General features: G+C 38.9%; 1 protein-coding gene across 1 annotated transcript in view; it reads left to right on the top strand.

Moving 5' to 3' along the window:
• LOC126190642 (calponin homology domain-containing protein DDB_G0272472-like) overlaps positions 1–7,886 on the top strand; it is a 1,063,014-nt gene extending 1,055,128 nt beyond the window's left edge. Inside the window, 1 exon segment of the mRNA XM_049931066.1 lies at positions 2,345–7,886. Within this exon segment, the coding sequence (XP_049787023.1) occupies positions 2,345–6,559 (4,215 nt within the window). The 3' untranslated portion in view covers positions 6,560–7,886.
• Positions 7,887–15,826: the final 7,940 nt, after the last annotated feature.

Here is a 15,826-nt window from a genome sequence, read left to right as displayed (position 1 = left end):
AAATTCATAATGTGGACCAAAAAACTTAGCAATTTAGAATAGCTTCTAAAGTTTCTGTATGTGCAACATCCTTGCACTCCCAATGGCTATGTTATTTGATCATAGCCTACATGTTTGTTTGTAAACACAGTAAATTCACAAGTGCACAGTGCAATAGTAAAATATGCAGCTAAATTTTATGAAATTGAAATATGGACATGAAAAAAACAACAAAGTGCAGCTAAGTGTAATTATGATGCTTCATCTTTATTGATCTCCAGCAATATAAACTTGTACATGAATGCATAAACACCTGAGGATGGGCACAAGCCCGAAACCGGTCATGTGATGAATAAATAATCTGTTTATTGTGACTGGTAGTGGAAATTTTTCTACAGAGTTAAACTGCATCCACTACAGATCACATTGAAGTAAACCACAAATTCCAATTATTTTGTTGTTATTGATCTAGTGAATCTAACAAAGCATGTCTCAGATGTCTGCAGTAGTTTTCCAGAACAGCCAGAGAAGCAAAGTAGTAATTTTGTAAAATTTTTAATTTATGAACTGCTTGGCCCAATTTGTTTTAAGTTACAGACAATTGCACTAAGTTTTCGACAGAAGTTGTAGAGAATTTAATTTTGGAAAAGTGATGGTAATAACAGTTAACTGAAACTGTAGGACTGTCAGATAATCTGTGGTTTCACTTAAATGCACTGTTGTTGTTAAGTTGTTTCACCGAACAATACAGGTAACTACACTTGTTTCAAGGTCAGGAAACGACTGAAACAACTCCCCAGTGGTTGCCAAGAATGAAACAACTCCCCAGTGGTTGCCAACAATGACGTAAACTTTTCTACATTCTTGATGGAAAGTAAACAAATGTAATTGTGTAATAATCCTTGCTTCTCTGGATGTCCTGGAAACCACCTGCTGATACACATCTGGGACATATTAGATTCACCAGATCCATAAGAGCAAAATAAATGGAAATTGTGCTTTGCTTTAACCTCATACAGTTTTATGATCACTTCATATGAGCAAAGTTGCTAAATTTCAGGCAAAATCTTATTAGCCGTAACTTTGTAACTAAATATTTGCAGACCTAAGTTTATATGAACTTGTTTCTTTAGTTTTACTTGTAGAGTAACATATTAATGTATTTGCATATCTTCATGAATCACCCTGTATATTGGGAACAAAACTGTTCCCGGTATATTCTAGCGAGAAACACCTATGTTAATATTTCAGAGTCTTGACAGTTTTACCAAGAATTTAGCATCATCTGAAGTGTTGTCTCTCCAACTTCTGCAACCTATTTTCTAGATGTGGCTGGAACAAATTGTTGGTTAAACTCTTCATACTTCGTGTACTTTGTTTGTTTAGAAGCATTTTATGGTAAAAACTGTCATAAGCTTTGGCTAAACCAAAAATATATATTTGTAAGCCTTGAATAAGTCAAAAATGTATGGCTGTAATGGTCATCCATGTCAGGTGCTTTAAATACTGTTCTAACCTTTCTTGTCAGTACTGCTCTATTATTGCCTCAGAAGCAAAACTGCCTTATTAAAGCGATTTTATGAGGATAGGTTTCACCAATCACTGTCATGGATACATAGCCCTCAAAGCTCCTCTCAGTTGAGTAGGATGTGATGCACCAAGGAGATTGATGCTGCAATTTGCTTGACTTGTGCATCATGTTTTTCAACAGAAAGATTTAAATTATGAAAGGAACTTCCATTTTGGCACTTGCATCATTAATCAGTGAGTGGATGATGTACACTTCATTAGGCAAGAGTCTTAATAGTTCTTAACTAGTATCAGCAGCATTGTTGCATTTAGAACATGTTTACTTTTGAAGCATGTCAACAGATAGGGTTATGTAGAAAATGTATTACTTTTGTCGCAAAAATACTCCTGTGCAAGAAACTTAAATTCAAGAGTTGTGCCGAAAATATTCGGAATAGGATGCTTCGATCAAAGTGATATGTAGAATGAGAAATGTTGAATTATGTGCAGATACTTCTGTTTCAGATATGTTTGACACATTTAAGGATGAAGGCAAAGAAGGGTTTTTAATCTATTGGCCACCCCTGTTCGTATGCACTGTTACCCTTGACTTGTGTGATTAGAAAGAGTTTATTAACTACATAGATGCCTGGTTTTGGAAGGTGTCATGATTTTTTTTGTGTGTGTGTGTGTGTGTGTGTGTGTGTGTGTGTGTGTGTGTGTGTGTTGGGAGGTTCTGAAAGAAAAGCTCGCTTTGCTCCTTCCACCCAGAACATACAATTATCATATTTATATCAAAGATATTCAACTACTCTGTGAATTATAGCATTTTAAACATTTGTTTTGTTTCTTGCAGGTTTGCCCAGAATCCACGCAGTTGAATCTCGAAGAAAAACCTGAAGATATATTTGACATGGAATCTAGACTTAATCCCGATGCAAAAGAATTTGTACCATCACCGACGCATTCAAAGCCTTCATTTGAGGATACGATTATTTCTCACTCACCATCAGGAAAAATATTGCCGTTTGATAATGTAGAAGTTCCTAGTATGGCGCAGTTCCAGCAAGAGATACGTCTGCGCCCAGGAGAGGTATCAGAAGAGGATGCTCTATCAAACAGTGCGTACTTACCAGACATTCAGTCAGATATTCTTAATGGTGGCAGTGTTATGGATGATATTATAAAAAAGAAATATGGAGAGTCAGAATTTAAATTAACTGAACAAAATCTGGCTGCCTTTACTAGTAACAATCCATTTGAGGTTTCTGAAGTGTCATCAACAAAAGCAGTATATGGTGACGAATCGGCTGCTAGCTTCACGACATCTACCTCTGACATCTTGCAGAAAAATTTGGGTACAAGTGCTTCTAATGTGGAAGGGTCTTTTGTGGAAACTGATTTTGTGGCTTCAGAAACATCAAGTGTTAAGCAGTCTGAAGATTTTCTTGGATTTGAAGCTTCTAGGGAATTTACAGAATTCAAGAAGGGGCTGGATGATTCATTGCCTACGGACTTCTCACCAGCCAAGGAAACTGGTGCAATATCATTTGAACTTCAGAAAGATATTGCTCCAACAATGGAAGAATGTCCAGAAAGGGTGAAACTAACTGATGACTTAATCAATCCTTTCAGCCACGAGCAACCAATAGCAGAAATGCCAATGGAAGAGAGTGAGCAAATCACAGAGAATGAGCGAACTGATCTGCTTAATGAATCCTTTGAACATGGACCTGATTTTACACTGGAGGAATATGAGTTAAGTTCACCTCTTAACCCTTGTGCTCCTGTTTTTGACTATAAAAACATGGAGGATAATACAGATGTCCCTAAAGCAGGTGAAGCAAATGAAAATGTGGATATTGTGGAGCAGAAGCCTACTGAAGTTTCATCAGATCTTGCATCTGGTGCTCCTATTTCTCAAATAATTTCTTCAGAATCGCCGATCGAACTACTAGATACAGTGAAAACAGAGCTGACAGAGTTGGATAAAGATACACTTTCCTCCGAGCATGATAGAGCTTTGTTGGCTGAAGCTGATAGTAAACTAGCAGAGAGTAGTTCCTGTGAGCAATTGGAAGAGTACTTAAGCAAAAGCAGTCAGAATGAAAAATCTGAAAAAGATCTGTTTTTGCATTACTCAGATGAAAGTTTGAATTTCAATCAGCCATCAACGGAAATTGCAGAGAAACCTAATTTTATGGAGAATTCAGTTAAGTTGGAGGAAGAAATTCATGAGAAGCAAAGTGATCACATGGTAGATACAGAATTCTTGGATGAAGTGCATGAAACACGTTCAGATCTCATGAAAGAATTTGAGAACAGAACAATGGAGCTAAATGAACCATTTAGCACTGAAGGTGAAGTTCTACAAAACCCCAATCTGGATCCCCTGGAGGAGCTTCGGAAGGACGCTGCAGAGCCCCTGGAGGAGCTTCGGAAGGACGCTGCAGAGCCCCTGGAGGAGCTTCGGAAGGACGCTGCAGAGCCCCTGGAGGAGCTTCGGAAGGACGCTGCAGAGCCCCTGGAGGAGCTTCGGAAGGACGCTGCAGAGCCCCTGGAGGAGCTTCGGAAGGACGCTGCAGAGCCCCTGGAGGAGCTTCGGAAGGACGCTGCAGAGCCCCTGGAGGAGCTTCGGAAGGACGCTGCAGAGCCCCTGGAGGAGCTTCGGAAGGACGCTGCAGAGCCCCTGGAGGAGCTTCGGAAGGACGCTGCAGAGCCCCTGGAGGAGCTTCGGAAGGACGCTGCAGAGCCCCTGGAGGAGCTTCGGAAGGACGCTGCAGAGCCCCTGGAGGAGCTTCGGAAGGACGCTGCAGAGCCCCTGGAGGAGCTTCGGAAGGACGCTGCAGAGCCCCTGGAGGAGCTTCGGAAGGACGCTGCAGAGCCCCTGGAGGAGCTTCGGAAGGACGCTGCAGAGCCCCTGGAGGAGCTTCGGAAGGACGCTGCAGAGCCCCTGGAGGAGCTTCGGAAGGACGCTGCAGAGCCCCTGGAGGAGCTTCGGAAGGACGCTGCAGAGCCCGCCAAGGTTGTGGATGAGCTGCATGGAGAAGACCATGATCTGATGGAAGATGTCAATGAGGCAGGAGATACAAAAGTGGAGAATTTGGACACAATTACAGGTTTAACTGATATTCGTGATATCGAGACAGCTTCATTCCAAAAAGACACAATGAAACTAAATGCAGTTGAGTCACCAGAATTAAACAATGAAATACATACTGTACAGAGTATAACACTGGAAAATAGGTTATCATTTGAGACAGCTTCTCCTCCAGCTGAAGCAGTTCAGAACCAAGAGCCTTCACCATCTGCAGAACAAACAATTGGTGATATCTGTGTGCCTGATCTTCATGGTGTACCAGAAGCACTGCGGGTGTGTGTGTATCCCATGCCTGTTGAACAAAGTAGTATGAAAGATGATGTTGAATTAATTTCTCCTTCATTTGAGAGCCAAGAAGAAAAACGAGAAGCTTTGGAGAAAGACAACATTCATGGAACAGATTTTTCCACAGCGTTGAAGCTGGAATCACTTTCAGGAGAACAAAGAGATATGATTGAAACAATGTTAAATGAAGTAAGTAATAAAACTGAATTGGAAGAACTAAATGATCTGACAAGTAATGCTGACAAAGATGTAGTTTTGGAGGAACTACAGTCTCAACTCAACTATGTTGGTATTGAAACTGGAATTGCAGAGAAGACTGAGGAAACCGCTGAAAAGACGATTGAAAAGAAAGATATTTCTATTGTTGAACAGACGACAGAAAAGCCTGAAGCCCTTGATGAAAAAGCTGTTAGTGATGAAACTTTGAAACTGTCTGATGCAGACTTCTCTGATGATAAAAATATTTCAGGTACAGCTGCTGAGAAGGGTGAGCCTGATAAAGAGGCCCACAAAACAGGAGATGGGGAGGACGAAGTACTAATGATTACAAAGACACCACCTCCAACACCAACCCCAGCATCGCAGACTGAACTTACTAAGGATGCATTGGAGATGAAGTCAGAATCAACAGTGTCTGCTGTAGCTGTTGCTTCAGCAGCTGTGGCAGGTGCAGCAGCTACAACTACTGCTATAACCTCAAGGAAAGAACCAGCTCTGAAAAAGCAGACACCACTCTCTAAAGATGTGAAAAAGACACCTGTAGCCAAAGATTCAGACAAGATGAAACCCAGTACTAAAGCTCCTGTTAAACAGTCTCCAGGGACTGCAAAAGCTCCAACAAAGACATCACCGACTTCACCAACAAAGGCATCAGTACCATCGACACCTCGCACGTCTACTCCAAAGAGAACTCAAGTTGCTCCTTCTGCAGCAAAGACTACAGCAAAAACTACTACCACTACAACCACAAGTGCAAAGTCCTTGTCAAGACCAACTTCAAATGTACCAAGTAAGCCAACTTCTCTTGCTACCCAAAAACAATCTTCGACAACAACAGGAAAAGTCCCTACATCTTCCATTGCACCTAAACCTAGTTTGAAGGCTGCTTTGTCATCGACAACCAAACCATCACAAACAGTAAGAGCAGCAAGTGCACCAAAGCCACGGGTCCCAAGTGCAACTACCACAACGGCAACAAAGAATCCGTTAACCAATGGTGATGTAAAAAGTGCAGAAGTAAAGAAGACTTCTGTTGCCACATCAAAAATTGCACCAAGGACACATACTGCACCATCACGAACCACAACTGTCTCGAAATCTGCTGGAACCACTACTGCAGCAAGTGTACCTAAAACTGGTGTTCAAGCAAGGACTTCATTGACTACGCGTCCTGGTATGACAAATGGTATTGCTCAAAAGCCAAGGGTTACGTCAAGTACTACTCAGTCTCAAAGATCTACCACTAATCATCAGACAGCTACAGAAAAGCAGCACAAAGAGACAGCAAACAAACACATTTCGTCACGTCGTATAGGCACAGCTCCATCAAAGACATCACCTGCAAAAGTAGGAGTAAAGAAATCGCCGCAAACTGCAAAAGGAGGAAAGACACCACCTACAGCCAATGGATCTCCACTCATCAGTACAGGAACGGGAGAAGAGAAGAAAAAAGACCCACTTTTGTGAAAGTAGTGGGTTTTGGAATGAAGGTGCTGCAGTTTTGGGCCTTTGTTGTAAAGCTTTTAACATGTATGTAATTGTGTTGTTAAACCGTAAAAAAAAGTATCTTCGTATAGTTCTGAGAAACTTTACACGTATATCTCAATGTTCCAAAAGATACGGATACTATTCGTGTGGTGAACTAAAAAACTTAAAACTATTTTTCCAGATGTAGCATATTATGTATCAATATCCAATAGCTTCTGAAGTTGTTTGCTTATTTGGCCGAAGTGTTTCTAAATTTTTGTTGACGTGCTGATTTTTCTCTGTGTGTGCAGTTCTGTTAGTCTCTGTGAAGATATAGTAACAATAGCAATTGGTCAGTTATTGGGAAATTTTGAGCCTAATCGCTCAGAAAGTTTGCTGTCGTTGCTATTAAATATTTGAATGTTGGTTGGCTTTTCTTACAAACTGCACATGTGAGTTTGTTTTAAAGACTGTAAATTTGTGTGCAAGATGCCTGAAAGGGAGAGCAAATATTTGATATAAAAGGCTGAACAAAACTTTTTCCAGGTATGCTTCGGCAAACATATTGTCTGGTGGGTACCTTGTTTACTTGGTGTCATCACTGACACTGCATTCTTAATATGCACAATGTGATAATTCTGTGTTTTTTGTAATGCCACAATTTTAATTTATATTTATGATGCTTTTTATTGATGGCATTTCTCTTTTGTGCTAATAGAGTTGTACTTAAATTTGTTGTTTTATTTAGAATTTTCGGGTGTCTGTGTACTAGACTTTAAATTATTTTAAGTAAAATGCAAGATATTTTAAGTCATAGCTGTACTGATTCTAAATTATGGCTACTTTTACATTACTGTCTTGGTTTGTTAAAGTGTAATGTAAAGCATTCTGTGATGTTTAATAGAGCATCCTGCTGCATGGTAACGAAGAGTCTATCTTTGTTTTCAATTGTAGCATCTGTTGATACTGCATATGTTTGTCATTTATTGATGAGAATATGTTTGAATAGCTGATGCTGCACTCTAATTTATTCAGTGCAGGTTAGTTTGTGGACTGATATTGTTAATAAGTATTTCATATTGAGAGAAGATGGCTACTTGTGACAGCTAAGCTAAGCTTTGATATCATATCCCAGATTTATACATTGCATTACTGTGGCTTGAGGGCCACGTGGTTATTTATGGCAACTGGTGATTACATCGTTACTCGTGCAGTGATAGCTGGTTGTAGATCCTCATATTATCTCTGTACAAGACTTTTATATGTGGCAATATTTCTCTACAAATGCAAAATTTAATATAATGTAATAAAGTTTTTATAAAAATTAGTGGACTTTTCATTATTGTCAAAGATCTTCCTGGCCAACACAGCTTCTACAAATTAAAAATCAAATTGAATTTCTGTCTGGAAGCAGTTCATTTTTGATATAATTTTCATGGAAGAGGTGTTAAGATAGTGGGCACATTGAAGTGCATTGTACGATAGCCAGAAACCATAAAATGTGAATAAGATACCATTCCTAGTGCACAGCAATGAAATTTTCTTGTTAGACCATGTGAAATTTTGTCATTCTATGTAAGTTCCTGGAGATAAGAATTGTTTATGTAGAAAGTTTTTTTTCTGGATGACAGCTTTAGTGGTTTGCTAGGGAATGGAGGTGGAGGTAATTGGAGTTGGCAAGAATAACAAATGCAATCTCACTGATTTTGAGAGTGGTGGGAGATCAATTTTCTGTTTATGAAGGAAAAAATTGATGTATTATACATATTTTTACATTTTTGACAGCACATAATGTGGTTATGATCTTGGACAGCTTCAGTCCCTGCATTGGTGACGTGTTTTACTGACACACAGTAGGTATAAAGGCAGTCAGATGTGAAAAGTTCTCACAAAAAGAAATACTGGTGGATAGTATGTTAACTTCTGCTGCATGCATAATATTTTTAAAATATTCTAAAACCACCTGGAAGTAGGTAACACAAAATATTGGTCTAGTCACTTAGTATTCAGCAGGGTGAATTTTGAAGTCCCCATCCAGGCATCCAAATTTACATTTTCCCCACAATTTCCCTGAATTGCTTCAGGAAAATGATGGGATAGTTACTTTGAAGGGGCCAGCCATATGTCCTTTGTCACTCTTTTGCACTCAATCTGTAATGGCCTTGTTAACAGGATGTACATTCTAACCTCCCTTGAATTCAACACTGAAAAATTTAGGAAGGAAGTATTGTGGAAAGGGTAGATTGTTACTCCCCATGTAGTGGACATGTTAACTCGTAGACAGGCACAACAAAAGGCTTCCTCCTGAATTAGACAACATACATTCACGCAAACACAGCTCGCACATAGATGACCACTGTCTTTGGATGCTATGACTGTTACAAAGTTCATTATTGATGTTTCATTATATGCAGTGGTCATTAGGCTCACTTAGCTTGGACCCCCACAAGAATGTGGAATTACGTGCGGTTACAAATTGCCAATAAGTAAAACTTTAAGTACCTGTCATAGCATTAATTTTATTAGCCCCTCATGTCATTAATTCTATTAATGACAGCAAAAGAATGCATAGCTACCTACTATTACAGATGGTCTGCAGTTACTATGGATTTATCACCTTCATTACGAAGCTATGGCGAGGTACTAAAAAAATTATGGAAATAGACATCAGATTTCATGTTTTAAAAAGTGGGAAAGATGTTTGCTTTCTGCCAGTAATATGCTAACAAAATTTTGTAAAGGTTGTATTGATTTCTTTTCAGAGTACGTAATAAATGTGTCTTTCAATGATTTTGACATGGTAGTGCAACAGGCACTTAGTTGTGGAACTAAGAAAAGTGGTAGACACATCATCCACATGTGGAAGTTGTAACCACCTATGAAACTGCACATGTGTACTATATGGCAATAATGTGCATATGTCCATAGCATAGTTCTATGATATATAAGAGAACAAAAATTATGTAATAACAAAACAATTACTTAATAAATAGGAACCCTGAGTGCTCTGAAATTTTTGAGTGACTCGACAAAAACATCAGTTACCTTGGTTTTGCATGGTATTTCCATGTAGTGCACATGCTTGAAAATATGCCAGGACTGTACTGCGTGCATTGTGTATAGAGCGCTGATATTTTTGGTAATCGTTACATTGTGTTTGGTGGTATTCATTTATTTAGAATTTGAAGACTTAGCTGCTAAGGAAAGTTTTAGTGGTTTGTTAAAAATGCAAGTCATTAGATTTTTTGTTTTTTCAGCAACTGATAAGTATCCATAAAGAAAAACTTGACGAAAATAATGTGAAATTAAGCAGTACGAAAGACAAGCCGAGTGAAAATGGGTGAGATACCGTACCAAATTGAGACAGCAATCTTGTGGAACACCAGTGTGTTCGAACAGTGGGTGGCAGTGAAACGAAAAAATGTAAACTGAACAGAAATTTCAGAAAAAGTACAGTAACTTCAAAGGCATCATAGTCATCATTTGGAATAAAACCTAAAGAGGAAGACTGTTGCCAATGCTGAAATGCTTCTTAGTTCACGTATTGTTGAACACAGCCTGCCAATTTCTTGTGCAGATCGTACTTTGCTGCTGTTCAAAAAATGTTTCCTGATTCTCAGACTGCTAAAAAAAGTGGGGAAGAACTAAAACAATTGCAGTTATAAATTCTTTGTTATCTGGAACACAGTACGATGTAGTAAAATACTTAAAAGGAGTCCCCCTTGTCTCCTGCAACTGATGATAGCACAGATGTTAGACATGAAGCTATATCCAATTGTTGTTACTTTGATGTTAAAAAGGAAAAGAACACAATACGATCCTTGCTGGAATCTAGTTTAAGTACTGGCAAAGGAATTTTTAATCTTCTAGTGGCAAACTGCATTTCATTTGCACGTGATAATGCAAATACCATGAGACATAAAGGGGTTGCGGCTTTTTTGAAGAAAGTTCAACTACACACAAGAATTTGATCTTGTTCCTGCCACCTGCTTCATGTAGCTGCACAGAAGGTGCAAAAAGCCTACAGTATTTTGATGCTAAAGCAGTTGTATTGGACACTTTCTAGTTTTCTCAAGAGTTCAAAAAGACAATCTACTTTTAAACTTGGTCATGGCACCAAACCCCATAAAATAAGAGTATGTTTGAACAAGATGGCCCTCTCTGCACTAATCAATAGAAACAATAACTGAACAGTGGTGACCTCTTGTAAAATTTTTCAGGAATGAAGCTAAAAAAATGTAAACAACATTAATTTAGTGTGTGCCCTATTCAAACAATCAAATAACTAAGCTGTATCTTCTTTCCTTGTGTAATACCCTTTTGTTATATACCAAATGTATTCCTTCAGAAAGAAGAGCCAGTAATTCAGACTTCATAGCATTGTAAATAACTTATTTGCAGATTTGACTGAGATTTTCTTTCTGTAGTAGCTACTTCTGGTTGTCTGCTGAAATTAAAATTTCAAAAAAATGTCACAAAGGGGATGAAGATATTGTCATTGGTGTAGGCACTATAAGCTACATTTTTGATATTGAACTTGAAAAAATGTAGTTACAAATTTTATGAAGATGTCAGATTTTTCAACAACTCATGTAGTTATATCAAAGAAAAAAATGCAATTATATAATGATTTCTTAAACTTAGAAGTTACGGATAATGGATCTAGGAGAAGAAAACCTTTATCATCGGCTGTAAAGCTGGATGAGCTATTTCCTGATGTTCTGAGTGATAGTGAAAAAACACAGAATTGGTTTCAAGATACCAGTTTGGTGACTTTGGAATGGCGGAAGATGATCTGATCCTGCTTAGTACGAAACCTCTATGTATGATGCATCAGGTACTAAAAAGTATCCATCACTGAGCAAGCTCACGCTTGCATTGCTGCTTATTCACCATAGTAATGCTGCCTGTGAGGGGGGTTTTTAGTATTATTCGGAAAAACAGTACTGAGTTTTGAGCTAGAATGAATACAGGAACCTTGACTGCTTTTATCATCAGTAAAATGAACCCTTTATCTTCAGGAAGAGCATGTTCCCAAAGTAATTTTTCAAAGAACCAAATTCAGGCTCCGAACAGTGCAACATGATGATCACTCAATAGAGAATTGTCAGTAACCAGTGAAGATCCTGTATTATACTGGTAGAGGCAGACCCAGGAAGAAGAGGCAGTGGATGAGAAAGTCTTGTAAATATCTTTGTATAAAAGACTGCAGACAGGCTCTCATTTCTTGATGTAAGTGGATTTTGTTTACATGTTGTACTTCTATTTAATTAATAATCTGAGAGATAAACATCCATTGATTTTTGAGTGTTTGTAAACTACAGAAATTTTTCTAAAGCACCTGTATGTTTACTAAACTGAGTTTTAGCTTTTCCAACTTAACCTGATTTTTTTCATTTACAGTTTTAATTGATGGAAAATATTCTTTATTTAGGGTCAGAAAGTGTCTGAAACACAGGGTTTAAGGGCTAAAACACAACTAAGTTTTAAAATTTTCCAACTAAATCGCTCCAGGCAAATGCTGGGATGGTTCCTTTGAGAGGGCATGGTCGATTTGCTTCCCAATCCTTGACACAATCCAAACTTCGGCCTAATTTTTAAATGACATTGATGATGTGACGTTAAACCTGTTTTCAAGTCTTCGAAGAAAACACTCGAATAATGAATTCAGTGTCCAGATACTGATGGTTCCAGTATGATAGTATTGATACCTCTGTCTATACATGAGACTTACTGGGATCTGAAGATGGCACATTGAAATGCAAAACTGGTTGTCTAAGTAAAATAAACTCTCAAAATGTATGGCTTTTTTACATTTTTCCATGGTAAATATTTGACCAGTCGCTGCTTCACATCCACAATGGATCAGCTAAGATGTACCATGTGATCAAAAGTATCTGGACACCTGTCTAAAAATGACTTATAAGTTCAGGGTGCCCTCCATTGGTAATGCTGGAATTTAGTATGGTGTTGGCCCACCCTTAGCCTTGATGACAGCTTCCACCCTCACAGGCATATGTTCAATCAGGTGCTGAAAGGTTTCTTGTGGAATGGCAGCCCATTCTTCACGGAGTGCTGCACTAAGGAGAGGTACCGATGTCAGACGTTGAGGGCTGGTTCGAAGTTGGCGTTCCAAAACATCCCAAAGGCCTGCATTATGAACAGGTACTAGATTGTGTTGAAAGATGGAATCACCATCCTGGAATTGCTCTTCAACAGTGGGAAGCAAGAAGGTGCTTAAAACATCAATGTATGCCTGTGCTGTGTTAGTGTCAAGCAAAACAAGGGGTGCAAGCCCCCTCCATGAAAAACACGACCACAACATAACACCACTGCCTCCGAATTTTTCTGTTGGCACTACACACGCTGGCAGATGACGTTCACTGGGCATTCGCCATACCCTCACCCTGCCATCGGATCACCGCATTGTGTACTGTGATTCGTCGCATCACTCAATGTTTTTCTATGTTCAGTCGTCCAATGTTTATGCTCCTTACACCAAGCGAGGCGTCATTTGGCTTTACCAGCTTGATATGTGGCCTACAAGCAGCTGCTCGACCATGAAATCATTTTCTCATCTCCCGCCTAACTGTCATAGTACTTGCAGTGGATCCTGATGCAGTTTGGAATTCCTGTGTGATGGTCTGGATAGATGTCTGCATACTACACATTAAGGCCCTCTTCAACTGTCTGCGCTCTATCAGTCAACATACGAGGTCAGCCTGTATGCTTTTGTGCTGTACGTGTCCCTTCGTGTTTCCACTTCACTATCACATCGGAAACAGTGGACCTAGGGATGTTTAGGAGTGGGGAAATCTTACACACAGATGGATGACACAAGTGACACTCAATCACCTGACCATGTTCGAAGTCCGTGAGTTCTGCGAAGTGTCCCATTCTGCTCTCTCTGATAACCAACTACTGAGGTCGCTGATATGGACTACCTGGCAGTAGATGGCAGCGCAATTCACCTAATATCAAAAATGTTTTTTTAGGGGTGTCCCGATACTTTTGACCATGCAGTGTATTTTAAACAGAATAATAATGGCATCTGCACAAGCATATGGCAACAGATAAAATGTTATCTATGAGGTGCTGCAGTGGACTAATAAAATGATTAGTGGCGGTGTATTGGTATGCCTCCGCACTCAAATAATTAATTGGATAGTCATAAGTCCAATGTTGTCTGTAATTTAATAAAGGGAACAGAGTAAAGTTTGAGAGAACAGTGGTATTTTCTTGTCGTTTTTGTTTGCAAGTAGTAATAGCTGTCATGTGAAAGCAAATGTAATAGGATACTGAGATCTGATTGACATGCGGCCAAAATGATCCCTTAGCTGAATTGCCAAGATTTACAGGATATTGGCAGACTAGTAATTCTGAAGTTTTCAGAAGTTTGCAGGTTTATTGCTCACTTACAGAAATGTAATATAGATTTGTAATGGATGGGCTAAGTAATGAGGACATCATTAAAAAGTATGTAACATATTACAAATTGATTTAGATTTCAATGCGTAGAAAGATGCAATAGGGATATGGGGTAAGTTAGGAAAGCAATAGCAATGAGCTGTCCTCACTTATTGCAGTTCTGGCAATTGGGTGTATCGCACATTTGCACTGGGTAGCTAACCGTGTGAGGAACAAGAACAGGTGTTTACATCAGAGTGTTATGTACTTGGTTGTAGTGGGTTAGCAACATGTTTTTAAAAAAATTCTAGTCTCTCAACTATTCGGGGATCTAATTGTTCCTTGCCAAAACAAATTAAGTCAGATGAAAAGAACAGCTGGCAGAATTAAAATATTAGTATGAAGAGGGTGTAAGCACATTAATAGGAAAGTAACAATCGTGAAATGTTAAGGTCAGACAAAAGCACAACGAAATATCAGTGTCCATCTTCTGGAAATATTGAGGGAATGCGATATTGGACAAACAAAAAACATACAACATGAACTGCCTCATAGATGTTAAATGTGAGATGCCTGTCATGATACAAATCAAAGTGAGTGCACGGTCTTTTTCCTCATACATACATGTATCCAACAACGAATCAAGAACAAAAAGGTTAAGGTGGTAGAATCATCTGAGGCTGAGCAGACCAGTCCATATAGGCATGTATCAACTAGAAGTGTTGCACAGTTTCCCATTGTTGGGTAACTTTTATTGATTGATAACTGACATACTGATTTATTCCTCCAAAAAATAGCACTACGTCCTCGTTTAACTAATCACGTAAGAGGTAGCCCATGCCCTATGGTAAATCTTTGGAGAATAGATCAAATGACACTGTCACAAGGAGAAGCACTAGCAACAGTGGTTGGAAAGGGGAGGTAGCTTGTGGTGTCTGAGTGACATAAGTCTTCTTAACAACAGAAGAAAAACAGAATAGCTTTAATGACACAGCAATAGAGTAGGGAATAAAAGAGGAAGGTTTCAGAATCTAACTGCAATGACATATGACTACAAACACCCAGCAGTATGGGTCTGCTGTCTCGTGCCTTATCAGTAACGTAAGAAACAATGATACAAAGAGGTTGTCCCTATTCCTCCTTGTTTACTGTGGGTAAGAATCAACATCTTTATGTGAATTAGTTAGTGGGTAACCAACTTAGAAAAGGCTGACACAGTTTTCACTGTTTAAAGTCAGTACTGTAAGGTGATTTGACAGCGAACAGTATATTGCAAGATATCTGTGGGATAAGCTATACTCTTCTCAGTTTGCCACTGTGTGCAGGTGTCCCATTACAGTCCACATATAGGGAAAGGTTCCATGCCCAAGGAAAGGATGGATGTCCCTGTCATGTATACCATAGCTATGTGCTCTGATAAACATTAATAAGCTACTGAGTAACGATGGGAAGTATCGACTATTGGAATGAGACGAGGATTCCAAATCATACATCAATATTGATTACAAATTTCAAGTAATAATTAAACCAAACACTGAAACAAATAGCTGACTTGGAGAAAATGAGAAAACTGAAATTGCAACAAAGTGCACAATTGTTCTGACTGCATTTAAATCCAGATTTAAGTCAATGGCAGTGATAGCATCAGTGCATTAGTGAGTATAAAGTATAAGAACCACAAAGAGCAAAGTCATGGCCGAGAGGTCTCCTCAAAAGAGAATCTAATTAAACTGTAAAAACGCACCTACCATCATATACGAGTTCTGTACTTTCCACATTGCTGCGACACTTGCACGAAATGAGAGATGAAGTGAACTGAGGTTGCAAGCAGTGATAGACTCTGGCATGCCATATCTGATC

Source organism: Schistocerca cancellata, chromosome 1 (assembly GCF_023864275.1).
Source record: "Schistocerca cancellata isolate TAMUIC-IGC-003103 chromosome 1, iqSchCanc2.1, whole genome shotgun sequence".
NCBI lineage: Eukaryota > Metazoa > Arthropoda > Insecta > Orthoptera > Acrididae > Schistocerca > Schistocerca cancellata.
This window is presented reverse-complemented; position numbering and strand designations above follow the sequence as displayed.